Source organism: Vicia villosa, linkage group LG2 (assembly GCF_029867415.1).
Source record: "Vicia villosa cultivar HV-30 ecotype Madison, WI linkage group LG2, Vvil1.0, whole genome shotgun sequence".
NCBI lineage: Eukaryota > Viridiplantae > Streptophyta > Magnoliopsida > Fabales > Fabaceae > Vicia > Vicia villosa.
In genome coordinates this window covers 119,978,189-120,005,396 of record NC_081181.1, presented here as the reverse complement: position 1 = coordinate 120,005,396, position 27,208 = coordinate 119,978,189, and the positions used below count along the sequence as shown (strand labels likewise).

Genomic DNA, 27,208 nt, shown 5'->3' with positions numbered 1-27,208 from the left:
AATTATTTTTTAAATTTCATAAAAAAATTAAATTTCACAAAAAAAATATTGTTAATTATTTTTTAAATTTCATAAAAATAAATAAATTTCACAAAAAAAAATATTGTTAATTATTTTTTAAATTTCATAAAAAAATTAAATTTCACAAATAAAAATTAATATACCCATTATTTTTAAATTTCTTTCAAAAATTTAAATTTCACAAAAAATAATTTAAATATTCTTAATTGTAAAAAAACACACTTTCTCTCTCTCTCTCTCTATCTATATCTCTCTCTCTTATATATATATATATATATATATATATATATATATATATATATATATATATATATATATATATATATATATATATATATATATATATATATATATATATATATAAACAAATCTTTTAAGTAAATGGAAAAATTCATTGTTCTATGAAGTAAACTAGACATACACTAGTCTGAAATGACATAATTAATGTTAATAAGTTTAGAAAAAGTGATATAAAATTAGTACAAACCTTTCGATTTCAATTACATCAAGTTCTTGAATTACATAAGAGAATTTCTAAGTGAAACAAGATTCAAATTCAAGATTACATACAATACTAAACTAATAGCTACATATCCCAAGTTGAAACAAGTTGAATTCAAGTTCCATAAAATCAAAGTCCCCAACTGATTGGAGCCACTCAATTTCTTCACATTTCCACCTCTTCTTTGCATGCCAAAACTTTTCTCATCATTGCTCATCTTCAAGTTAAAGAACCTGCAATAAAGTAAAATGATGAAAATAATCCATTAAATTGAAATGAAGAGAGTAATGATGAAATTTATGATTGGAAAAGATGGTGACTTCTAAATAAGAAATGATAGAGTTATCATTAAGGAGAGAGAACTGAATTGCATACAAAACACTGCCTATCACATACTCCACAGTCATACTCATGTAAAACTTAACCACTATGTTCAGTAATCCAACAAAATTTATTAATCACAAAAGAGAGAGAACAGAAACAACATATCTCACACTCACACAATACTACCTAAATGGTTGGTATCAAGTCCTAAGTAAAATCAAATAATTTTGCTGATACAAAACAAAAGGTACCAAGTCCTCTCACTATTTTTGTGTCATGGAGATCTGACACCACTGTTCTCTCTACAAAATTGTTTTTCTTCATCATATTCCATTCTTATCTCAAACAAACCCAATCCATTTCACCATGCAAATTATACCTTACACACACTATATTATACTTCTTGTATCACTTCTTATCTCAAACAAACCCAAAGAAAAAGAAAAGCAAAATCTAAAGATAAAGTAAACTATCTCAGACAGTACCAACTTCTTTTATGCTCTATTCTATCGAATAACAAGAAACAATAGCATAAGAGAGTATTCACATGAAATTGAAATTATAAACAGAGCCATAAGTCTCAAATTTCTTTATCCAGTTCAATTGAAATTAGGCACATTCATTCAAAGTTGTATAAAAAAAGAGGGAGAAACTTACGTACCATATTTGTATAATGCTCTCCCAAGATAGATGGCAACTTCCAGTAACCTTATGTTGTGGAAAAGAAGGTTGAAAGGTCCTCAACAAAATCGGGTCCATCAATATCAAATGCAGCTATAAGAGAAAATCAAAGTAGAAAATAATTAAACATACATTAACTATAAAAGAAGATAAATGAAAAGAATATAAATGGAAATGTTGTAGATACTAACCTGGAATTTCACAAAGCCAATCACGTGTACACAACAATGCTTCAACATTATCAGATTTAAGAGCGCTTCGATACTTATCAAGTATACGTCCACCTATACTAAATGTTGATTCTGATGCAACTGTAGTGATTGGAATGCTCAAAAGGTCACGTGCCAATATAGAAAGTTTGGGATATTTACCCTCATTTGCTTTCCAATATTGCAAAACATCCAAATCAGCATATTGCTCATGATCAATTTTTTTTTCATTCAAATAAGCTTCCAAATCAGACTCATCTCTTGACGGTTCACACAATTTACTTGTGTAACTACCAAAATCTTGCAAGTCATTTGAGGGAATGTTTGGACTACCTCTAATTGATCTTTGTGAAGATGAAGTGCTTGCTTCATTTGAGGACTTGAGATATTCTTGAAAAAAAACTTTCAACTTATCGAACTAGGGACTGAACTGTCAACTGAGTCCTCAATTTGAATTACGGGTTCATCGCCTTCGGTAGACATATTTCCTGCTTGCAAGAAAATAACATGGTAAAGGGCCTATATTTATGCTCATTAAGTAAAGCCTATATTTAAACAGTATATTCTCCTATCGTAAATTATAACTTTGAAATATATGAAAATATTTTTTCTATACATGTTAATTGATGTTTGGAAAACAACTTCAGTTGTAGTCATCAAGGGAAGGTCTCGATTTGTCTCAATTATTTTAGAATCCATGTATATACATACCCACGTGCTATCTTTAATTTCTATGTTTTGATTTACATTTATGTCTCTCTGGTCCATTTGTCCATAGCCTGCTGTTTTTATGGTCAAAGGGCCACAACTATTGAAATTTATAACAGGACCACCATAATTCTACACTAATTATTCAATCATACATAAATCAAACATAAATTTCCAATTTAGTGAGTTTAACAAAGTGAATGTAAATGAGTTCAACTAACATAATACTAAAATAATAATTAAAAAAATACAAATTTCAACATGCACCCCACGTTCACATAAAACCAATCTCATCCACTCTTTTGTCAAACTAAAAAAAACAAAAGAAAAAAAAAAGCTACAATTTCATTTCTTACTATACTTTTTCTTTCTCATCTACATTATTTTTTTTCTCTCCCTTGAAGGTCTCTTACACCCCATGTTTTGTTCTTCCTTGTTCATCCATTGAAAACCAAAGTTTTCTTTAGGAAACCACAAACAAAATGGTTAGAGCAGGGGAACAAGACCAAGAAAGTTACAGGTCCAAACTGTTTAATTTCAGAGGGATGTTTGAGAACAATGCAGGGAGACATACCAAGAGTTTGAGCGTTGATACCGCTACCACTTTGGATTTTTAATTATTATTTTAGTATTATGTTAGTTGAAATTTGCTTAGGGGAGAAAGTGGGAAATGAATGGTCAAAAGATGAGTTTCTAATTAAAGGTCAAAGGTAGCTAAAGACTAGGGAAGACAGACATGCACGCTTAGCCAATTACAAAGGAACATCATTGGATGGTTATACAAAGATATAGTTTGGCCTAAACTCACTAAATTGTGACATTTATAAAGTTAAACTCATTTACATTCACTTTGTTAAAGGTGTGAAAAATACAATAAAGAATGGACCAGAGCTATATAAGCCTATGATTAGTTTTTGGATCACTCAAACAAACCTATAGATCAGAGGTTCAACTTGTTCTGTGTTAGCTGAAAGGAATCTTGTAAATTAATAAAAATTAGCTGGCATGTTCCCAAACCTACACTACTGAGACAGAACTGTTAACACCCTTCTTCTTAACACACAACAACACTACCTAGTTTCATAAGATATCATCTTGTTTAGGCTTTTATTATAAGAGAATAATGAATAACAGAATGGGTCGTGTTCGGTTTACAGAAGTGTTTTCTCCATTCTTCATATTTAAGCTCAATGCACTCAATAAGATTACTCATAAAGAAAACACCTCTAACTTATACTCACTACATTTAGCTAATGATTTGTCTCGACCCGACTCTTATATTTTCATAAGTGAAACACATTTGTTCAAATACAATACAACCTAAAAAGACTACCTACAGGGAGGGTCCTCATAAAGCATTGTAAAGCGCAGTCGGCGAGACATCGGGACATTAGCAATCGGGAACATGGTAGGAACTTGCTTATTAAGTCTGAGATTAGATAGTATGAGATGTTTGTGGAGTATTTAAGTGGCTAGTATACTTAGGCTTTTGTACTACAATTACTATTGATTTTTCATGAACCAAGTTTACAAAGTGTGAATGAGTGGTACCTAGATGTCAGACTCTCATTATGGTATTATATAAACTTCATTTTCCTTAATCCTTAATAAGACAGAACATAACAAATCACAAAACAACCTTATATTTTCATAAATGAAACACATTTGTTCAAATACAATACAACCTTAAAATCAACAGAGATCAGAATAACCATAAAATAAATTATTTGCACCTATGTTTTGTAAGACTTGATGGCCGAAATCAGCAACTTGTCTCTAGCAATTTGTCTCACTTTTTGTATCAATTCATGTCTCGAAATCTTCTTTTCCTGCAAGAAACGGAGCAAGTGAATCAACAAAGATTAAAAACAAAACAACAATCTCAAAACTCTCAAAACAATATGAGGAAACTAAACAAACATTTACCTTTTTAGCTTTGTAGAACTTGGAAATCAAAGCATATGAATTTCAAAACGAAAATCAAACATATGAATTTCAAAACGAAAAATCAAACAATACGTTTTCACGTTCGAAACGAAAATCAAACATATGAATTTCGAAACGAAAACCAAACAATGCATACGAATCGAAGAAAAATTCGGTGAGATCTAAGCGAGATTGAAAGAGTGAAATGGAAGAAAAAATTGTGAAACGTTTGTTACCTTTGCGCGAAAGTAGGGAAAAAATGACAAATCAGCTGTGTCGAATTTGCAGCTTTGAGATGAAATTGGGGGGAAAATATTGAAATTAGGGTTAGTTTGGAGATGGAGGTAACGATAGATTAAGAGAGAGAACGATACAATTGAAGAGAGAGAATATGAAAGTTGTTTTGTTTGTTTGTTTTGTTTTTTAATATATTTTTAATAAAAATACTTATAATAAAATATAATCCATTGGATTTACATAATGAGATGGATGGATTGGATCAATCCATTTGATTTGGTAGGATGGATTGGATCAAATCCATTAAATTACTTTTAGTTTAATGGATGGATTGGATGGATATTTTAGTGGATGGATTGGATGGATTTTTGTTTAATGGATCCAATTGCCACCCCTACACATGCCTAGCAAAATGAACTAACGTGAATGATTTTTATAGTCATTAATCGACACAACAATTTCATAAAATGTATAAAGAAATGATGTTGCAAACAAATTTTGAAACTAAACCCAAACATTACCTCTACAATTTCTACAATTTAGAGATTAAGGTTTATAAGGAAAAGTATCAAGAAACAACATGTAGTATTTTAAAAACAATCGGTAATAAAAAAAACAAAGACTTCGTAGAATTTTTGGTAGATTTTGTTACTATCCGAAAATTTCAAAAAATTTCCAGATATATGTCTTTGTTTTTTATAACAACATCGAAAATTTCAGAAAAATTGCCACCGAAAATTTTAAAAAGTACGCACAATTTCCAATCAAAACGTCAAAATGAATGTCGAAAATTTTGCGGTATCAGAAATTTTGGTTGTCTTGCATGTCCATAGTTAATTTTTTTTTTTTAAGAAATGTAAATTTTCTTAAAATAAATATTATCAAGAATATTTTTGTCAATACCAAAATATGGAGATGTTAGAAATAATTTTAGGGGTGGCAAGGTTGAATTGTCACGAAAAAACCATGGATCCTGAACCGGTTATGTGAACCCGCCCCGGTCCATAAATAAAACTCGCGAATTGTTTTTTCTGACATTTTCCCCCCCGAAAAATATCAAACTGGTCCAATTTTCAAAACATTGCTTCTAATAAATTCAAATTTCCCCCCTCCATCCTTCTTCCTCCCCCTTTCCCCCCCTTCCCCTTTCCCCCCTCCCCTCTTCCCCCCCCCCCCTCCCTTTTCCTCTCCTTCCCCCCCTTCCCCCTATCCCCTCCCCCCCACCCTTCCCCCCCATTCCCTTCCCCCCTTCCCCCCCTCCCCTTCCCCCCCCTTCCCCTTTCCCCTTCCCCTCCCTTTCCCCCTTCCCCCCCTCCCCTCTTTCCCCCTCCCCCTTCCTTCCCTTCAATTCCCCAATTCTCAAATAACAATCCATTTTTCAGAATACCTTGGTATTTGAATTACGGTAGAAAACAAAATCTGAACCTTTCTGCCAAGAAATGGATCCAAATCTACAACGGGAATGGTCCTTCAATGACTTCGAGATCGGAAAGCCACTCGGGAAAGGGAAGTTCGGCCGAGTCTATGTCGCCAGAGAAGTCAAGGTACCAGAATATTCAATTGTTGAGAGGGATCCAATAGATTTTTGTACTAATTTTGAACTTGTTTTTTTCAGACTAAATTTGTGGTTGCATTGAAGGTTATATATAAGGAACAACTTGAAAAGTATAAACTTCACCATCAACTGAGGAGAGAAGTCGAGATACAGATAAGTCTTAAACATCCGAACATCTTGCGTCTCTATGGTTGGTTTCATGATTCCGAGCGCGTTGTATTGATTCTTGAATAATGCTCATAATGGTGAGCTATACAAGGAGCTTAGCAAAAGACATCATTTCTCCGAGAAGGAAGCTGCAACGGTAATCCTTTATTAACTTGATGAGTGTGTGGCTATTTTGAAGAATTACCATAATGAGGCTGGTTTTTGAACTTGGTTTAAACTAGAGTCATGAAATGAAATGAGAATATGAAGTTTGTCTTTCCTTTTAACCTTTTCCTTGTTACTCGATGGGCTGGTGCTATTCATTGCTTATTCCTTAGATGTGTGTTAGATATAGAGGAACATTTTCATTGGTTCAAGGCATTGTGTCAGGGTGTTTGGTTTTGACTTTAAATAAGAGTTGAGAGAAAATAAGAAGTCATAGTTTCTTTTGAAAGAAATTTGGTTAAGCAACTGAAAAGATTGATTGGGAATTGAGCAGGACTGTTCTTGAAAAATTAGATATGAAATATGAAGCTCAAATACTTTAGAGTTTAGCAATGGAAAAGGATCAATATAATGTTCGATGTGTCCGATACCAATATGCTTCTGAGATCTAATACATTTTTACATGTACCCAAAAAGCATTCAATAACTGTTTTTTTTATTCTTTTTAACTATATTTTCCCCAATACTTCTCATATCTGGATATGATACATCTTTGATACACAAGCATACTGATATGAATGGGTGAGAGATATGTAATTTATGCTTGTAAGATATGTGTTAATTTTAGCAGTGAAGTTAATTATACATGCAGTGAAATATGGACTACAGAAAAAGTTAGTGAACATTGTATTTGAAACTATGATTTTAATAATGTATAAGTAGGGATTTTTATATTCTATAATTGAGGTGTTTGGTTTTTTTACAATGATTTTAATTGTACTTCCTTTTGAAGCAATTCTTACTTTTGTATTGATTCTTACTTTTGTTCATTTCAAATTTGAAAATTTCAGTACATTTTAAGCCTGACAGAGGCATTGGCATATTGTCATGAGAAGCATGTTATTCATAGGGATATCAAGCCTGAAAATTTGTTGCTCGACCACGAGGTACTTTTTTATTACTTTACCTATTTTTGTGGCCCTTTTTCCAATGCTGAGGATTTTGTTCAATGTTAATATGGCAGCACAGTTTGAAGAATTCAGTTACCTTCATAATAATAAATATCAAACTTTTCATTTCAATCCTTTTTGATAATCTTTACTGTGGATATATAACAAAAACAGTTGGGAATTATTTTTAGTCAGGGGAAGTTGTTGTAGCAACTAGTTTGATTGATAACGGTTTTTGTTGCAGGGTCGTCTTAAGATTGCAGATTTTGGTTGGTCTGTACAATCTAAAATGAAAAGACAAACCATGTGTGGCACATTGGATTATTTAGCTCCTGAAATGGTAGAAAACAAAGGTCATGATTATGCTGTTGATAACTGGACTCTTGGTATCCTTTGCTATGAGTTCCTTTATGGTGCTCCTCCATTTGAGGCTGAGAGTCAAATTGATACCTTCCAAAGGTATCCAAGGGCTTGGAACTTTTACATATATTTGTGCAGGTTTTTTAAGTTTTTGCTATGAGTTCCTTTATGTGTGTGTATGTGTGATAATAAATTTAAATTTGTGCAGGATAAAAAATGTTGATTTGATCTTTCCTCCTAGCCCTATTGTTTCTTCAGATGCCAAAAACCTTATAAAACGGGTATAGTGGTTGTCTTATATGATACCTATATGCGTTATCATATCTGTGATTAGGTTGTTCTTACTGCTAACTGTAAATTCATGCAGCTCCTGGTAAAAGATTCCTCAAGAAGGCTCTCACTCCAGAAGATAATGGAGCATCCTTGGATAATCAAGAATGCAAATTGTATCGGTGACTGCACGTAGTATCAACTTTAGTCACTCGTGTATAAATGTTGTTTCGAAGGATTAAGTTGGGTTCTGCATCTAGAATTGTAATAATATGATGAAAGCACATTTATGTGTTTTTCAGAATTCAAATCATGATTGAAAAGCTAGAGACCTGATGAGCAACCGAGGCCTAGTTTCCTGTCACACATTTTTACAAACAAATTCATTGACATTTTGAATAATGGAACCCAAAAATAGCCTGAATGCACTAACTTGGATGATCATTTGTCTAAGGGGTAATCTACAACTCATCTAAGGGAGAACTTGGGCAATATATTTTGACTTCATACGATAATATTAATTTTTTTTTACTCGACCCTATAAAACTCTAAGCTTGTCAAGGCTGGCTCATCTAGGACCAAATAACCTATGACAATTTCTCATTACATCCTTACATAGTGGGATGCACATCTGAAAATTTCAAAATATTCTTGGTTTATTCGGAGATATATTTTCGAATGCATCAAATATTATTTTTTGTCTAAATTTAGTTCGGAGATGCATCTCCGAATAAATCCAAGGTTAATTCGCATACATCTTCGAAGCACCTTTCGTCCTTAGTAAATCAAGCAAGCACCATATTTCTTAAGAAAATAGTTCGGAGATGTATTTGCGAACTATGTGTGGAGTAAATTCGGAAATACATATATGCAATATTGTCTGCATGTTTTTTGTCTAGAAATAGTACACTGAGATTGTATTTTTTTAATGTCTTTCAAAAGATGAGGCATGGTGAGAAAAATGGTTCTATTGGTTCTAGTGACTAGTGCTTATTTGTAAATCACTTTATTTTGGCTAATTTGAAAATATGTGATGTCTGAGGAAGCTTGCACAAAACTATGTCAAATGATAACTTTTTATATGAATTTAGACTACCAAAGGACCTATGGTTTGGGAGAACCGGAATTTGAATCCTTGATAGAACAATTCTTGGTTAAATGTTACTTAATTTCTAACTAAATTTTGGTTAAATGTTTCTTAAGTTTATGGAAATGAGATTGTTTTCAGCTGCATAACTTGATTCTCAATGTTGTGATACACATTATGAAAAGAAGGCTTTTTTGATACATCCATTTCAGACAGTAGTTGTAAGTTCAAGCTCAGGCTATGAATTCATTCGTACTAAGTTAATTAGTATTGTGTCATAGCTTTAATATTAATACTTGTTTTGTTCATTTATGGTTTCTTTATGATGATTTCGATTTTTAATAATAAAGGGATGGAGGATTAGTGCTCCGTTCCATCAGAGAGTCCGGTGCTATTAAATCCTACATTCTGCGAGTTCTTACCAAACTCCAATATCAATGTAAAACATTCTAACTTTTCTTTCAATATTCTCCTATTCCCAATATTATTAATTTTTCAAGGAATGATATTTTTGCTGGTTTGTTTTTGAAGGCCAATGTCAACAGAAATTCCATTGCTAGAAGTAGTTTTCTGCATATACAAAAGCTAAAGCTTGCACCGGAAAATGTCAAAAAATCGAGAGTATGAAAACCTGATAGCCACTAGAAGATACTACATTAGTCTATTGAATAATAATGTCAATTATAATAAGGTATGTTTTTTTTTTATCTGTACCTTTTTGACTTAGCTGAACACAAATAACATAATATTGATGATTATATTTAATGTGTTACAAAATTTAAAAGGATGTTAATAGAGAAAATAAGGGCAGGAGCTTTTATAGTGAAGGTCACATGTGAGAAAGGAGGTGACAAGTTGGTTGCTAGTTTAGATTTGAAAAGATGTATGTGAATGTTGAGCAAGCAAGTGTTTCTTGTGAAAAATGGGTTTTCTTTGGAAGGGATTATTGTGGCTCAGGATCAAAATCTTGATGTTAGAGATGTTAACGAAGTGCTTCTAAAAGCTATAGGAAAGGAGAGTATAGGAAAGGAGAGTGGTGAAAAGGAGTTAGAAGCAGTGTTTTAAAAATCAGACCGGTCATCGAACCGGTGAGGGTACTGGGTCACTGGTCGAACCACACGACCAAACTGGATTAAACCGGATAACTCGATTGAATAGACCTGTCATTATATAGGTATAAAACCGGTCGAACCAGATGATTCAGTCCCTAAAAAAAATATAACTAGCTTTTAAATTTTTAAAAAATATCATATCATAAATTGACAATTTCATAACTTAAATTCAAATTTTAAACAAAGGTATCACACATAACAAAATAGTAAAAAATTACAAAGTCTAATTGCAAACAAAGTCTAATTACAACATAATCTAATGAAATAGTTTATAACAAAATAACTCCAATGTGTATCAAATTTAACTCAAAATAGGATCCTCCTAAAAAGAAAATCAAATAAAATTCAATATGTTTATGCTAATTAAGAAAATTTATTAGCAAAGATAACAAATAGACAATAAAGTTTTTAATTTGTCACTAACGAAAAAAACTATGTGAGAATGCTATTTAAGTAATACACTACTAAATACTCTCTCCGTTCCTTTTTAAGTTTCATTTTAGCAAAAAGCTTTTAAACCAAGATAGTGGATTATTAGAGTTACTTTTCCTAACATACCCTTATTTATTTTTCTCTTTCCAAATAAATTCATTCATGCACTCTCTTTTTCCAATAACTAATTAAAAAATGTGAGGTGGAGTTATTGAGAAAATAAGGGTATAATTGACAAATTATAATATTAAATTATAAAACGACACTTAAATAGGAACAAAAAAATTCTTCTAAAACGACACTTAAAAAGGAACGGAAGGAGTATATTAAAAAAGATTTAAAATTTTTTTTTTAAAAGAAATGTTAAAAAAAAATTTAAAAAAAGTTAAAAAAAAAAGAAAAAAAAAGCAATTAAACCGCCGATTTTCCGATTTTCCCATTTTTTCCGGTTTGATGGCATACCCGATCCGACTATTGAACCAGACCGATTATCTGGCCGGTTCCCGGTCCGACCGGCCGGTCCGGTCCGATTTTTAAAACACTGGTCAGAAGAGCTCGACAATCATAGTAATTTTTGAATTTTGTAAGGATCATTCGTTTAACATCTTGTGTAACTCAAGTATTTTATGTTGCTATATATAAATGTGTAAAAGTATTGTTGAATGATGACATGAGAATGATAGATATTGTTTTGAAAACTTGAATTCTTGTTGTGATTGTAATCAATATTTTTAAAATAGGGTGTAATGTAGCATATAAAATAAGGGTGTAAATTAAATTAAATTAAATATAATATAATTTGTTCATTTATATAGGGTGTAAATTATGTTAAAAAATGTGTAACTAAGAACATATTTACATCCGATTTTTATTAAAATAAGGTGTAATTAAGAATGTATTTACATAAGGTGTAATGTAGAATGTATTTACACTTGGTTTTTATTAAAAAGATGTGACGTAGAATGTATTTACATTTATTTTTTATTTAAAAATCGTGTAACATAACATGTATTTATAATCGTTTTTAAACGGAATAGGTGTAAATTTGTCAGACATTTCTCACATGGTAAATATATTTCCGTTTTTTAAAAAACGGGTGTAAATTTAATAAAGACGGCTGTAAATTAATTTTTTGTTACTATCTTACTCGTTCAAATCGGTTCCTATACATATTTCAACTATAATAGTTCAAATACCTAGCAGTCGATATTGGGACCGACATTGTTAGTTATATGTGAATGCGGCTGAGTGGTTAATTACGTAAAAGTGACTGAATATGTATGATAATATTATACCCTACACCTATTAAACAATGTGCCATTTATCTTATATGCGCGCATGCTATATAATATATAATATCAGCAACTACCATAACAGAAGCTGCATTAGTGGATTCATATTTATACGTATATATCATATTCATATTCAAGCCAATTATCATGTGCCTCGCCACTTACAACAATTTTAACTTTTCTAGATCTTTTTACTCACTCAATATATGTTGAATCCTACATCCCATCAACAGGATCTTAACACGATCCTTGAATATTATACATCATTTCATCAATTATTATGGCAGTAGAACATTTTATTCTCTTACCTAATTGAGTTTGATGTGAGTTTAGTTGGGGTGGGGGTGTTGGAATTGAAATCACCTAATACTTGCAACTCAGCATATGAGATTTTTTAATGAAAAAATAGAAATGATATTTTATGTAGAAAAGGAAAATATTAAAATTAGAGATAAAAAGTGAAGAAACAAAGAGATGCGGTCGCGTGGGTTGTGGTGTCTGGAAATCTTGCAGTGGCACCTGGGATTTGCCGGTTGTTCTTTTTTATGTCATTACCATATTCCACATCATTCCCACTTTCTCTCTTTCTTTCTATTTGGGTGGAATATTAATCACTGGTTCTGATTTGGAATCTAACACATGGCCAAAGTTTTGTGTCTTGTAGCTATTTACATGTGTGGTACAAAACATAATATCACCCTATTAAGAATAGGACCAAGTACAATTTTGTCTGTTTTAATTTTGGTTTTTAATAAGTTTTCTCCATGAAAACAATTCTATGAAGTAAATAAATATATGACCATTTTTTTTTTGAAAGCAAGGAAACTGTATTAAAAAACCAACCAAGAACAAACTACAAACCACACCAACCAAAGAAAATTAAACACCTATGGAAATCTAACTTAAGTAATACAATGGGTTATTGCAAAACTCATAGAAATTACAATTGGTATGCGTAATTTTCCCAATATACGACCATCTCCAAATAAGGGCTTTACAACTCCACACAACGTCTCTAGAGTTCCAAGACGAATTGTTGAATATTATCTCGTTTCTTCGTAACCATATGCTCCAAGTGATGGCTAACCAAACAACTCCCTCCTTCCCTTTTTTCACCTTCTTAGCACGACAAAAGTTTCTCCAATACCAAAAATCCTCCTTAAAATCACCGGAACAATTAAGATTCAAACCAATCCAATTGGCCATCTCCATCCAAACCAAAACGACCAAACGGCATCGCAAAAACGAATGACACAAAGATTCATTAAGATCTTCACAAAGAACACAATCTAGATTCGAAAAGGAGTTAAGGATACCTCTTTTCAAAAGTAAATCTTTTGTAGGAATTTTGTTGAGGAAACACCTCCACCCAAAAGCTCTAACTTTTAGAGGAACCTCCGCCTTCCAAATATCTTTAAGGACCGAATCATAACGGCGAGCCGGGCCAAAAGGGATATGCTTTCTATTCAAAATTCCAAAACAAGAAGAAACAGAAAATTTACCATCCGCATCATGCTTCCACGAAACCGAATCCGGTTGATTCGGATTAAGAATAGCTTCATCAATCAACCGAACCAAAGCACTCGCCGAACCATCCTGATCATCACCCCCACCCGAAACTGTGCTAGCAGCCACACTGTCACATAAAATTACAGCAGAGGAGAGGGGCTGCCGGCTGGCAGCAGCACCAGAACCCCGATTCAGCATGGCCGCTGTTCCATGAGTTGTTGTGTAAGCGTCTGGCCCGATTCCAAGGTCACTCCAACTCCACAAACCATCCATCCAACCTCCCATAGCACCAATAGAGGCATCTTGCAAAAGAGACAAATTAAACAAGTCCGGAAAAAGCACTTTTAAAATTCCCTCTTTCAACCAATGAGAATGCCAAAAAGAAATAGAGTAACCATTACCTACATGAAAAAAACAATTGTTAGAAAAAAATTCCTCCGGAATATTGTTCTCCAAGGAGTTAATATCCATCCACCACACCGAAGAGTTCCGCGACTTATATTTGATCTTGGCACAAAAAGAAGCCCTCAACTTCACATCCGTATATCTCGCTTTCAAAGTACGGAACCACAAAGAATTAGAAGCCCCAATAATTCTCCAATTCCACTTCAAAAGAAGTGCATTGTTGAACTCTTCCAAGTTTCTAAATCCGAGGCCACCCTTCTCTACCGGCAAGCATAAATCGTTCCAACTAACCCAATGTATTTTCTTTTTCTCCTCCGAACCTCCCCATAAGAAATTACTTTGTAATTTATTTAACTCCGCTATAATCGTCTTAGGGGCTTTATAGAAAGACAAAGTAAAAATCGCCAAACTACTCAAAACCGATTTTAGAAGAGTGATTCTACCCCCGAAGCTAAGCCACCTACCTTTCCAAGAATTCAACTTCCTCCTTACATTATCCAAGAGAGGCTTCCAAGAAGAAATTCTTCTAGGATTTATCCCTACCATAAATATATGACCATGTCTCTCTTATGATATTTTAAATTTGGTTTATTATATTATGAAAATCTAATTAACCTCTTTTAACTTGTTATAGATTCATCTAACTCTTACATATGAAAACAAATAGACAAAATGAATTTTGAAGATAATAATAATAATAATAATAATAATAATAATAATAATAATAATAATAGATAAAATAAAAAAGGTTTAATTGTAATTTTGGTTCCTCTATTATCATTTTTTTGAGTTTTGGTTCCCCTATTTTAAAATTCAGAATTTTAGTCCATTTATTTTAGTTTTTTAAGGATTTTGGTTCCTTTGCGAATCCAAAGACAATTTTTAATGAAATGGAACTCACATTGATGACATGTTCAACATAAATCTTAAATAAAATTAGTTTTTTTAAAGACTGCTGAACTGGCACTGACACATCAATGTGAGTGTCATTTCATTTAAAATTATCTTCGGATTTGTTGGGGACCAAAATCCTCAAAAAATAAAAATATAGGGACTAAAATTTTGGATTTTAAAATAGAGGGACCAAAACCCAAAAAAATAAATAATAGGAGGACCAAAATTACAATTAAATCAAATAAAAAATTATAGGGTCTTGCTAACCAGTGCCCTCAGGGAAATGGTTAAGCATTCAAAAAAAAATATTTTATAGAAAATTTAATATTTTAATTTTCGAGACATTAAATGCGCAGATTATCGAAATAAATTTGCTATTTTAGAATGCTTAACCATTGCCCTAAGAACACTAGTTAGCATTTCCCAAAATAAAATTATTTGTTGGATATACATTAAGTATCTCCTACACTCAGATTAATTTTTTAAATTGTAAAGAACCATAATAAACGTTAAAATTTTCATTAAATTTTTTTAATAAAATTTAATTTAATCATCCAACAATAATAAAAATAATTCAATCTATTAACCTTAGAGGACAACACTTTGAGAGAGATAGAGAAAGAAAGAGAAAATTGAGAGAAAAGAATAGAAAATTAAATGAGTAAAAAAATTGTAGTATTATTGATCCACATAGAGCTATATATAACAATTATTTTTAGACCAAGTAACTATTTTATACGAATAGAAAATTAAATGAGTAAAAAAATTGGAATAGTATTATTGATCCACATAGAGCTATATATAACAATTAATTTCAGACCAAGTAACTACTTTATACAAAGTTTCTAAAACTAGAAATAACTAACAAACCGAGTTAGTTATGAATCACTAACTACTAACCAAAATCTAAACTACTAAAGACTTGGGGTGTGTTTATTTAAAAAATTAAATTTATAATCCTGAGAATATTGTTCTTTAAAATATTACTACTAAGAATTGTATTGATGTCTATATGTTTGGTAAATAATTGAAGTTTTTTAAAATATTATAAAATATGTTTAATTTTGATTAAAAAAAATATAAAAGAGATACATTAATTTAGAGTAAGAAGTTATGAGTGGTTACCTCCTATTCTCATGTGAATATAAGATTTCCACTCTTTTAAAAAAAATATTAAATTCATGTGTAAATCATATTCTCAAAAATAAAAGATACTCGGAATATAATTTGATAAAACTTGAAACAAATGTGGAAATATGGTTTTCAACCTCACACATTTCTGAAAATAAAATTTAAATCCATGAAACAAACACACCCTTAAATTAATCTCAACACCCTTTCTTAATTTAAGGTATCAAAATCCATAGCTCAAAGTTCCCTTCTCAACTTCATAAACTGCATTCTTTTGATTGCTATAGTAAACTTATTCTTCTCTAGGACAATACACAACATTGAACTTGCCTTTTTTGGTTTGATCTCTTAAAAAAATGGAATCTTATCTCTATATATTTTCTCTTCTCATGTGTAATGAAATTTTTAGTAAGATTGATGGTTGATTTGTTGTCTATCAATAAATTGATTGGATGTTCAAGCTTGATAATCAAATCAAGCAACAAGGTTTAAAGCCAATTTATTTGACAAACTACAACAACACCTATAACATTCTCATCTTCACAACTAGATAAAACCACCACCTAATAGTTTTTTGGACACCATGACATATGAGCTTATAGAAACTTAAATAAGTATTCAATTGTGCTTTTCCTTTAATCTTATCACCACATCAGTCAACATCAAAGTAACTAATGAGCCCAAGCCTTTTAGGCCCTTTGCAAAATGGAAGCAAGATATAATAATGTAGTGTACCACTAATGTATCTCATGATTATTTTTACAACAATGTAATGTATGTATCTCATGATTATTTTTACAACAATGTAATGTTGTCTAAGAGGATTTCTAACTTCTTCACCAATCCTACTAAAAGCTTATGTCAAGTTTATTTTGCATAAGTATCTCAGTGATCCTATCAATTATATATATATATATATATATATATATATATATATATATATATATATATATATATATATATATATATATATATATATATATGGTGTGATTGTACAATTTAATTCCAACATATTAATTTTTTTTTCAATATTTCATTTGCATACTTCTTAATGCAAGATATTTCCATTGAGGTGTCTAAGAATTCCATGCCAAAAAAATAAGCTATCATGCCTATGTCACTCATTAAAAAAAAAGCTTCATCTTAGATTTGAGTCGATCAATTTCTTTGTCATAACTTTCTGTTACCAATAGGTCATCTACATGAAGGCAAATGATCAGTAAATTCTCCTATCATTTGCCTTAAACATAGACTTAACATTTCGAGTTGCATTTTTGAATCTTTGTTCCATGAAGAACTTATCTATCAATTTATTCTAGACCCTTGGTGTTTGTTTCAGACCATACAAGGCCTTGTGCGACTTGTATACTCTATCCTCTTTTCCCTCTACTTCTAAATCAAGAGGTGTTGAACAAACGACTCTAAACACAAGAGAGAGAAATGAGGTGAGTTGTGAAAAAGATAAAAGAAAAAAATAGAGAGATATAGTTTAGATAGACCACACAAGCAGATTATCCTAGTTCGGCCTTAAACCACCATTACTACGGAAGGGCCCGTTCATCAAGGTTCTTAAAGTGATACCATCATGATTGATCAAGCGTGGTAAGGTAAGGTGTGGTAGTACAAGCCAGATTTGCCACCATGGGCTGGAAACCGTAGTAAAAATCCAGCAGCACGTTTACATATGACTATAGTTGTAAAACACAACCCTAGTAAAATATGGAGGTCAAAGGTTCGATACACAATGCTGGATTTTTGAGTGATTTTTCAAAATTTCACTATGGTTATAACTAAGAACCGTAGTGAAAGACTTAGCGTACAATATTTCTCTACGGTTATAACTCGCGATCATTATGATATGTATACTTGAGTTTATAACTTATGTGGAATGCTTATTTCACTAACTTGTCAATTAACATATTACCTTTCAATCTGATTTAAAAATTAATAATATGACAAATTAAGTTATATTAGAACAAGTTACACTAATTAATGTTTTTTTAGTTTTCTACAATCCATTATTCGTATCTTACCCTTTGACTGTTAAAATTCGCTTTAATGTTTGTTGTTCTTCAATCAGCACTTCCTTTTTTTACTAGTTCATTCTAAAAAGTTAATATACTTTGCATAATAAACTAGTAAAAAGAAAGTGTTGATTGAATAACTACAACCATTAAATCAAATTCTAACAGTCAAATAGTGAGATACGAATAATGAGTTAAAGAAAACTCGTAAAACAATTGATTTACACATCTCATGCTAATGATAAACATTTTATGCCATGGAATATAATTTTTTTGTTTTATTTCAAATCTTGTCTTAAATATGATTAACTGTGTGATATTGTCCTATGCTTCATCATGTTTATCATTACCTTCCATAAATATTTATGCTTCAAACACTTATGATGCACTTAGAAACCTTATTTTGCATGCAAAGACATATGATAGCTTATCAGACATTCGAGATGATAAAACAAATGTCTAATTATCACCCTTTGCTTATAATAGTATTTATTAAGAGTGATATTTGATCAAATGCTTATGCTAGACTTGCTTACATTAAATCATGGGGATCTCTTTTTACCACCTTCCCCGAGACATTCGTTGTCATCATAAAAAAGGGGGAGGAAGTGGAATATTATTTTGTAAGTAATAAACCATTAATAAAGATTAGCATCTGAAGTTTTGATGACGATAACGCATAAAGATCTATATGTGCTTACAAAAGAGGACTCAAGATAAAAGTTCCTATATAATAAGATACTATTTAGCAAAAAGTCTTGAAGCCTCTTTGAAGAAATATGTGAAAGCTCTCCAGGTCTTGTATGTCGCTCTATCTGAGGGAACTGAGTACTGTAAAAATAAAGTAGAAGCTTAAAAGTACTAACGCAACTCACACACACACACACTGATTTTTTTTCCAAAAAGAAAAACATTTAAAAATGTCTTGGAAGTTGTGCAAAATATCTTAGGAGCTTTAAAAATGACTAGAGGGAAAATTTATCTACTTTAATAATCAATTAGAAAAGATCAAACTTACGCCCAAGACATTTCTAAAATTCCTAAAAAATTTGCAACAATTCTATATCACAACCTTCTATTTTAAGAATCATAACGAGAATATTCAATCAATCTAATCGATTATTTTGATCGATTAAATAGTTAATGAGGCCCATAGATTTTTTCTTTTTTGGTGATTCCAACTACTATATAAAGGGAGGTCTCCCTCACTTGAAATCAAGCCACTTTCCAACGTTTTCATATTTGTTTGGGATTGATCTCTCTAAGTTCTCTCATTCTCTTACTAGAAAATTTTTCTTCACTTGTGGTTGCCTTAGTGCTTTGGAGTGAAATTTTATTTGTGAGAAGAATATTATTTTGTAAGTGGTCGTGCTAGTCGTTTATAGTCTTAAGGGCGCGGTACCTTTAAGAGATTGAGTTTTTATTCTTGAGATCAACCATAAATCTCTGTTATTAATTTATTAAGCTTAGCAGGAAAAAGCTTTGTTTTGGCTAAAGAGATCTGCCATAAATCTCTTAAAAGTCTCAATAGATTAAGTTGGGGTAAAATTCGTCCATAGGTTGGGATAAGCTTGTTCAAATTCAAAGATCATATTGTGTTAAGGTTCGTGGGCATAACCAATAAAAATCTCTCAAGTCTATAGTGAAAAATCTCAAGAAGACCTTTTGGGGACAGAACTAGGCCAACGATCGGCCAAACCTGGATAACACTTTGGTGCAATATTTCTATCCTTACTCTTTTAATTTTTTTGAAATTTACTTTACTTCCGTTACGCTTTATTACTAAAAAAACATTACTAAGGGTGATCTTAATCGAGAAAGGGAAAATTAATCACATATTTCAAAAAACAAAATTCACCCCCTCTTGTGCTTGAGGTCACTTGTTCAACAGAGATCCCCATGTAAATTTTTTGTATTGACATCAAGTTGAAACAAGGGTCATTGTTGAGTTGCTGCAATGGCCACGAAAACCCTGATGGTTGTCATCTTAACAACTAGAATTAAGGTATCTAGGTAGTCAAGTACTTCAGTTTGAGTGTAGCCCTTGGAAACTAACCTTGCCATTATAATGTAGCTTGAGCTTAAACACCCATCTTCATCCAATAACTTTCTTATGATCAAGCAAGGTAATAAGTTTCCATGTGTTGGTTTTCATCAGTGCAGTCAGTTCAGATTGAATAGCATGACTCTAATTTTCATCACAAATGGCCTCTTCATATTAATGAGGCTCGGAAATAGATGAAAAATTGAGAATATATTTAGTATCACTAGTAGGGACATTATGGTAAGAGATGGAAGAGGATAGTGGATACTTACTTGGATAAGAGGTTAATGCATTAACTGAGTGAGTAGATTGAGTTGTATTCTCGATCAAATTACAATGATAATCTTGTAAAAATGAAGGAGGTTTAATGAGTCTTGTGAGTTGATGATAATAATAATCAAAAGTTTAATCCTTCTACAACATCATATTTATTAAAGCATTCATATTCGACTTGATTAAATCCATCTCTACAATTAAAGATTATTTAATATTATAACCAAGATATGAATGTGAATAAAATTAAAAATCCATAGAGAAAATTTATGGACAAAATATAAAATGTGATTTATAAATTTTGATAAAATGAAAGGAAAATAAGGTCAAAGAGTAAAATCCCACGATTTTACACAATTTTAAATGATTTTACACGGTTTCATCGATTTTAGAATAATTTAAATCACTTAGAGTATGTTTGGATGAGGTATTTAAAAATTTTAAAGCAATTTAAAATTCAAAGCAATTCAAATGATTCAATTCAAATCCATTTATCTTTAAATTATTTTGTTTGGATGGAGTATTAAGATAATTCATTGTTAGATTTTTGGTGTCATTTTTTTTAAAATTTAAAATTTTTGGACCAAATTAAAAAATGAAAAAGTAGGGACTAATTTACAATTTTTAAAAATTTGAAGGACCAAATTGTAAATTTTAAAAATTATTAAGGACCAATTAGCAATTTTTTGAAAATTTTTGGGGTCAATTTTTATAATTTTGGAAAATATGAGGACCAATTTGTAAAATTTGAATAAATAATAATAAGAAATACATTCTATGGAATATGAGAGGAATTTCAAATTCTTTGGTTTTTGGTGTCATTTCAAAATGATTAAATTTGACTTAGATGAAATACTCCATAAATTTCCATCATTTTAACAATTCTTCATTTTTGTATCCAAACAATGGATTTTGGTCAAATCATTTTAAATTCCCTCAAAAAATTACTTTCTCTCATTAAAATGCTCCATCCAAACACACTCTTAAAATCATTTCAAAATACGATTTTACGTAAAAAGGTTTTTACATGCGATTTAACACAAAATGCTGACATAGAAACGTGAAATCTATAGAGTTTAGGTTTTAAATCGAGATTTTAACAACCTTGCTCCCACACTTTGCGAAATTTGAAAAATATATTATAATACTAGTTATAAAGAGTGATTCATATAATTTTAGGAGATGAAGTCTTCATGTATGTTTTTGTGTCCCTTGGAATATTTTTTCATCCAGTGAGCAAAAGATTAATCTCTTATTCAAATCTAGTATAATTGTTGTTACAGGTAGTACTCTTATTCAAAGCTAGTAGTCATGTTATGTGTATATGATACAATTTTGAACAATGCATCCTTAACAACATACCACAATATAAATTTCACATTCTTTGCTGAAATAATCTATCCTTAACAATATATTAGTTAAACCAAACATTTTTATGCATTTCATTATATGATACAATTCCATTTTACTTTATTGTGTATATTTGAAGGATGTATAACATGATTTCTTAATACAGGAAAAGTTTACATGGCCACCATAACACAAGGTTACGGTGCGACGTAACTTTAAAATAAGAGGTGCCGCTAAGATGTCTCAGCTACTACAAGATGTTCGCAAAAACTTGGAGTACAGATCGGGTTGGATGGGAGATGATGTGTGGCAGCAATTATTTGTAGATTGGAAATCGTTAAAGTTCAAAAAAGCATATGAAACAAATAAAAGAAATCGGTCTTCTATGAATGACGCATCTCTTCACATTGGAGGGTCTATTCCTCATCGTTTGCATTGGAAAAGAATGATTGATATTATATGTTTTTCATTATATTTCTTAACTATAATAAATGACACTATTTCTTTTGTAATTTGTAGAGAAAGGAAAATGGTGCATATCCATCATTGACCGAGTTCTATTTTCGCACACATCGGAAAAAGGATCAAAGTTGGGTAGGGGTTCGTGCTGAATCTGCATATGTAAATATTTCAGAAACTGTTAATTTGATTGAATTTCAAATCTGCACACAAGTCTTTTGGAAAGTATCACTTTTATTGAATTTAATTCCTTACGATTTTTTTAATTTTCTTTTAGGATAAATTTGAACAGAAAAAGTTGGAGATTTCTTCTCAGAATCCAACAATTCCAGGAGAGGACGAAGCAGATAGTCAACAAACTATTGAAATGCCACCTGATTTGGATATATGGGTAGAGTCGATTGGAAAGGAGAAATGGAGGGTATTTGATCTTGGAACCGCTAACCCTAAAGTCTTTCAAGTGACTCTCAAGAGGTTGATGTTTTGAGAAGTCAAGTCCATGCTTTACATGCATCATTACAAATACAAGAAGAAGAGAAGTTGGTGATGAGGCAACAATTGCATCGACAAGAAAAAGAGATGGCCGAAGCGAATAATAAAATTTCATTTTTAATAAATCATTTAGGATTTGTTGGGTCTTCTTCTCATCCACCAGAACCCACTAATCAAAGTGATCACACTAATGAAGATGACGTCGATGAATCAGATGAAGAAGACCTTAGTAATGAATTTTGATTTGTACTTTTTTCTTTTTGACTTGGTTGTAATTTGGATTGTTTTATCTTTTCAACTTGGTTGACAAATGATTAGTAATAGCTTGGTTTTTCAAGTCAATGTGACTATGTAAGTACTTGTTACAAACTTTGTAGTAGATTTTATGGTAACTTTGTTGTTCTATGAATTTGAATGTCTTATTTAAATTGAAAACATTTTAAATTGTAATTTTATTTTATATTATAGTTATTTTAATATATAATTTATAATGATTTAAAAGTTAATTAAAATAAAAAATTATTTAATTTGAGATAGAAAGTACCTGCGGAATTTTTCTGCGGATTTAGCTGCGGAACTACCTGCGGAACTTCCAACCAAAAATATTACCAACGAAAATTTTAGCCGGAAAAAAAACCGCAGAAAAATCTGCAAGTAACGTGTTTCCTGCAAAACTTAACTAAAATCCGCAGGAAATTCAAGTATTTCATGCTGGCAAAAGAAAATTCTAAATTATCAAAATTTTAGGTGTTGAGTTGAATTTCAAAAATTACAAAAATAAGAGGATTAAAATCATATAAAATTAAAATGTGAGATCAAATTTTATAAAAACTGACATTAATTAATGAGTTTTTCTTTATCCACCTCTCTATGGGGGTTACCCCCAGCGAAAACCCCACTTTACTCCTGCTTCAGAAATGCATTTCCGAAAGTTTTTTTTTTATATTTCTCAGACTTCGGAAGTGCATCTCCGAAAACACCTCATGGGGGGTGTTTTCGGAGATGCATTTCCGAAAACACCTTTTTTCAGATTTCAGTGTAATTCGGAAGTGCATTTCGAATTATGCAGAAGTATTTATTTTTTATGCTTTTTCTAATAGTCTCGTATGAAAGATATACAAAACGTATAATATATACAAAACGGAAAAACCGAACAAAACAAACGACATATCAACGTAAAATACTAATATAATAAATAAAATTCAAATAATATATACAGACCGAGTCATAATGTGCAAAATATATAATCCGAATACAAAAAAAATAAACCTGGACCCCTACTGGGTATGCCTAACCCTCTCTCCCTGGGACCTCCTCTGCCGCCTGTATGCCGCCGCACGGCCCGCATCAGTGACGATCCTCTCCATCACAGCGACTGCCTCTGGACCGCCCCGATCAACGATACCTCGATCCAACGCGTCCCGCCCAAGCATCTCTATCTGCTGGCAGATCGGCAGGAGATCAATGGCGTGGTCATCTTCGGCCTGCTGGTTCTCCAGGATCTCCTCGTGTGCTGGCCTAGGAGCACCGGGAGCGTCGGGTCTCATCAGAGGATGTGACACCCGATAGAACCATGTGACATAGCCCTCCACACTGTACCAGTTCTGGGTGACCCGAATGCGACGATACTCCTCCGGGACCACATGACGCTCTCAATCCTCAAATATGCCAGTGAGCTGCACTCGGGTCACTGTGTCGGGAGCAGCCTCAAAAGGTGACCTGGGTATCATCTGCACATATCTAAACTGCCACATGCACCACTCAGGGAGATACCGCACCATGGTGTTGGTCCCGCATGCCAACCAGCCAGAATATAACGATATGCCGTCAAAGGGGACAACATGAGTGTAGTCGCTGAATGGCCTCCAAGTGACGTCATCGTGCATCGTGCGATCGAGGTACCCACGGTATGGTTCCCCCTCTATAGAACGTATCTGGCGGCCCGGGCATGGCGTCCTCGTACTCAGGATCAACGCGGAAGCCGTGGATGCGGGAGAAGTAGGAGATGATCCAGCTCTGAAACACAAACACGATAATGTATTAAAAATAAAAACGAAACATAAATAAATGTGAAACAATTAAAATGAAACGTACCGTAAGTAGTGTGCAGGATCCGGTCAACTGCCTGGTCCTCCAGTTGGAGGCCTCATTCAGCTTCTGGTATAGGTATGCCAGAACAGCTGACCCCCAGTTCCACTGGTGAACGGTAGTCAAGTCCATGAAATAGCGGAGGTAGGTCACGTCGACGTACCTTGCACTCTTGTCCACAAAGAGTGCAGCGCCTACCACAAACATGTACCAGCACCGGAGAGCGCAGCCACGGTGATACTGCACAAATAGGGCGTTATTCGCCTCCTCAGATTCGGCCGCCGCCACCAGGTGGTGCTCGAAATAAGCGCTCAGTATGGTGAACCGGATATGAGGCCCATTTGTCGTCATGCACTCAAAGTCAGGAACTTCGGGCTCCATACCCAAATAGAGCGCCATCCACTCACTGGCTTCGATCCTCTGAATCCGGGAGTGGTCCAAAAGCGTCCCCCTGATCGGCAAGTGGAGAAGACACTGCACATCATGCAAGGTGATCGTCATCTCCCTAACCGGTAAGTGGAAAGAAGACGTCTCCCTGTGCCACCTCTCCACAAAGGCACCCTGCATGCCGTGGCTGATGGTGGTATACCCCGTCATGCACAACCCACTAAGCCCTGAAGCTCTCACCGCGTTGTTAAACCACTCAGCATTCAGTTTAAACAGACTGAAAACCTTCCGAGAGTGGTTCACCATTTTCAAAGTCTCTCTCTCTCTCTCTCTCTCTCTCTCTCTCTCTCTCTCTCTCTCTCTCTCTCTCTCTCTCTCTCTCTCTCTCTCTCTCTCTCTCTCTCTCTCTCTCTCTCTCTCTCTTGTTACAACAAAAACAAATAAAAAGTATGTTAATTAGACCGTTAAGAAAATATTGAATAAACGGCTAAATTATAAACGGTTAAATAATATAGTCGGGCAAATTATAAAAAATACCTCTCCTCCCAGATACGCCGAGCGATGTGCTCGTGGTAGGTAATCAGCAAGGTAGTGTCACTGGGCCCTCCCGGGTAGCCCTCTTCCTGCTCCTCCTCCTCTCCGTGTGGAGGGTCAACATCCGGTACCTCCTCCGCCTCGTGGTATGTCACTGCCTCCTCCTCCTCCTCCTCTCTCTGGCGGGAAGAAGATACCCGAGCCATACGACTCCTCGATCCAGATGCAGAGGTACCCTCGTCCATCTGCACGGGAACTCGCACACGTCCCCGGCCCTGCCCCCGTCCCTGCGTCGACGCCAGTTGCGGCACCCGCTCGCGTCTAGCCGACGCAGTATGAGTCTCTCTACCCTGTCTGATGCGTGCTTGGTTGCCTGCCATGTTCCTGAAAACAATTGAAAACAATAAATATGCGAGACAATAGAAAAAACTAAAAAAAAAAATCATTTCTGATACACTTCGGAAGTTCATTTCCGAAACTGGGAATGGAGGTGTTTTCGGAAATGAACTTCCGAAACACCCCTACGAAGAAGTTTTCTGCAACTTCCATGGCAAACACCAAAAACAAACTTCAAAACTACATTTGATCATTCTAAACAACCTAAATAGCAGTACCAACCTACCCCAATATAATTTTTGCAATTTCTAAACACCCTAATAGAGATTTGAATCATAGATCTAAAAATCGAAAAACTTACCGATTGAAGAGATTGAAGGGCTTTTGAATGTAGTATAGCAAGGTGATTGGAGCCTTTGATGTAGCCTTGGAAGTGGTTTGCAAAAAATCTCCTTGGGGTTGAGTTTGAAGTTGATTAGGGTAAATGAATTGGGGGAGGGGGCTGTTTTGCTAAATCTGCAAAACGCGCAATATTTCGGAAATGCACTTCCGAAATGTTGTTTTCGGAAATGCATTTCCGAAATAAGACAAATTTTGAAGAAAAAAAAGGCGCTTTCGGAGATGCATTTCCGAAAACAACATTTTCTTACTTTTCGGAAATGCATTGTCGAAGTCAGGGGCATATATGGTTTTTCATCAGAGGTGACCTAGAATTTTGGGAGGTGGGTAAAGAAATTCTCTTAATTAATTGGATCAAAACTAATATATTAAGCTAAATAGTAGGAGAAAAAGCTGTAAAAAAAGTAAAAAGAAGAGTAACTTAAAAGTCAATAAAAATTTATGAGTATCACTCATTAATCACTATCACTTGTTTTGGCCAATTCTTGTAATGCATGGTATCTCACCCTTTAACCACATTGTCCCAAACTCTATGTACAATATTCACCAAGTTAGCAAGACCGTAAATTTTGCACCCCCCCTCGTCCTTTTCGTATATGCCAATAATTACTCTTGGATTGTGCTATCAATTATATAAGTACAACTCATATCAAAATTCCCATCACAACAAAACAAAATTCATTCTCTTTTCTCCCTTTCGGTAAGGTCTACTTTAGAAACAACTAGTTAACTTTCTTCTCGTCTTTTTCCATTTTACAACACAACATGCAAATTGTAACAAAGCATTAACTAAGCTCAGTTACAGTTAGTGGTCTCAAAAGTCCTCAAAAGTTGTCAGTCTAACATGATCATCATTGTTAAATAATGATAATAATTCCCATCATCATCATCATGATCATCTTTTC

General features: G+C 33.1%; 1 protein-coding gene and 2 pseudogenes across 1 annotated transcript; 2 read left to right on the top strand and 1 right to left on the bottom strand.

Annotated features, from left to right (window-relative positions):
• Positions 1-426: 426 nt before the first annotated feature.
• Positions 427-4,736, bottom strand: LOC131646701 (uncharacterized). The gene is made up of 5 exons (XM_058916673.1): positions 4,608-4,736; positions 4,179-4,274; positions 1,720-2,225; positions 1,509-1,621; positions 427-756 (listed from the first exon to the last, which is right to left on the bottom strand). The coding sequence occupies exons 3-5, from the start codon at positions 1,765-1,767 to the stop codon at positions 540-542; spliced, it is 378 nt and encodes a 125-aa protein (XP_058772656.1). The 5' UTR covers positions 1,768-2,225; positions 4,179-4,274; positions 4,608-4,736; the 3' UTR covers positions 427-539.
• Positions 4,737-5,981: 1,245 nt separating this feature from the next.
• On the top strand, positions 5,982-8,564 carry LOC131646700 (serine/threonine-protein kinase Aurora-3-like; annotated as a pseudogene).
• Positions 8,565-9,016: 452 nt separating this feature from the next.
• On the top strand, positions 9,017-10,207 carry LOC131649890 (uncharacterized; annotated as a pseudogene).
• Positions 10,208-27,208: the final 17,001 nt, after the last annotated feature.

Coding starts and splice junctions, on each gene's coding strand:
- LOC131646701 (XM_058916673.1), bottom strand. CDS start 1,767: ATGTTGAAGCATTGTTGTGTACACGTGATTGGCTTTGTGAAATTCCAG. Junction 1,622..1,719: donor TTGGCTTTGTGAAATTCCAG/GTTAGTATCTAC, acceptor TTTCTCTTATAG/CTGCATTTGATATTGATGGA. Junction 757..1,508: donor GAGAGCATTATACAAATATG/GTACGTAAGTTT, acceptor ACTTTATTGCAG/GTTCTTTAACTTGAAGATGA.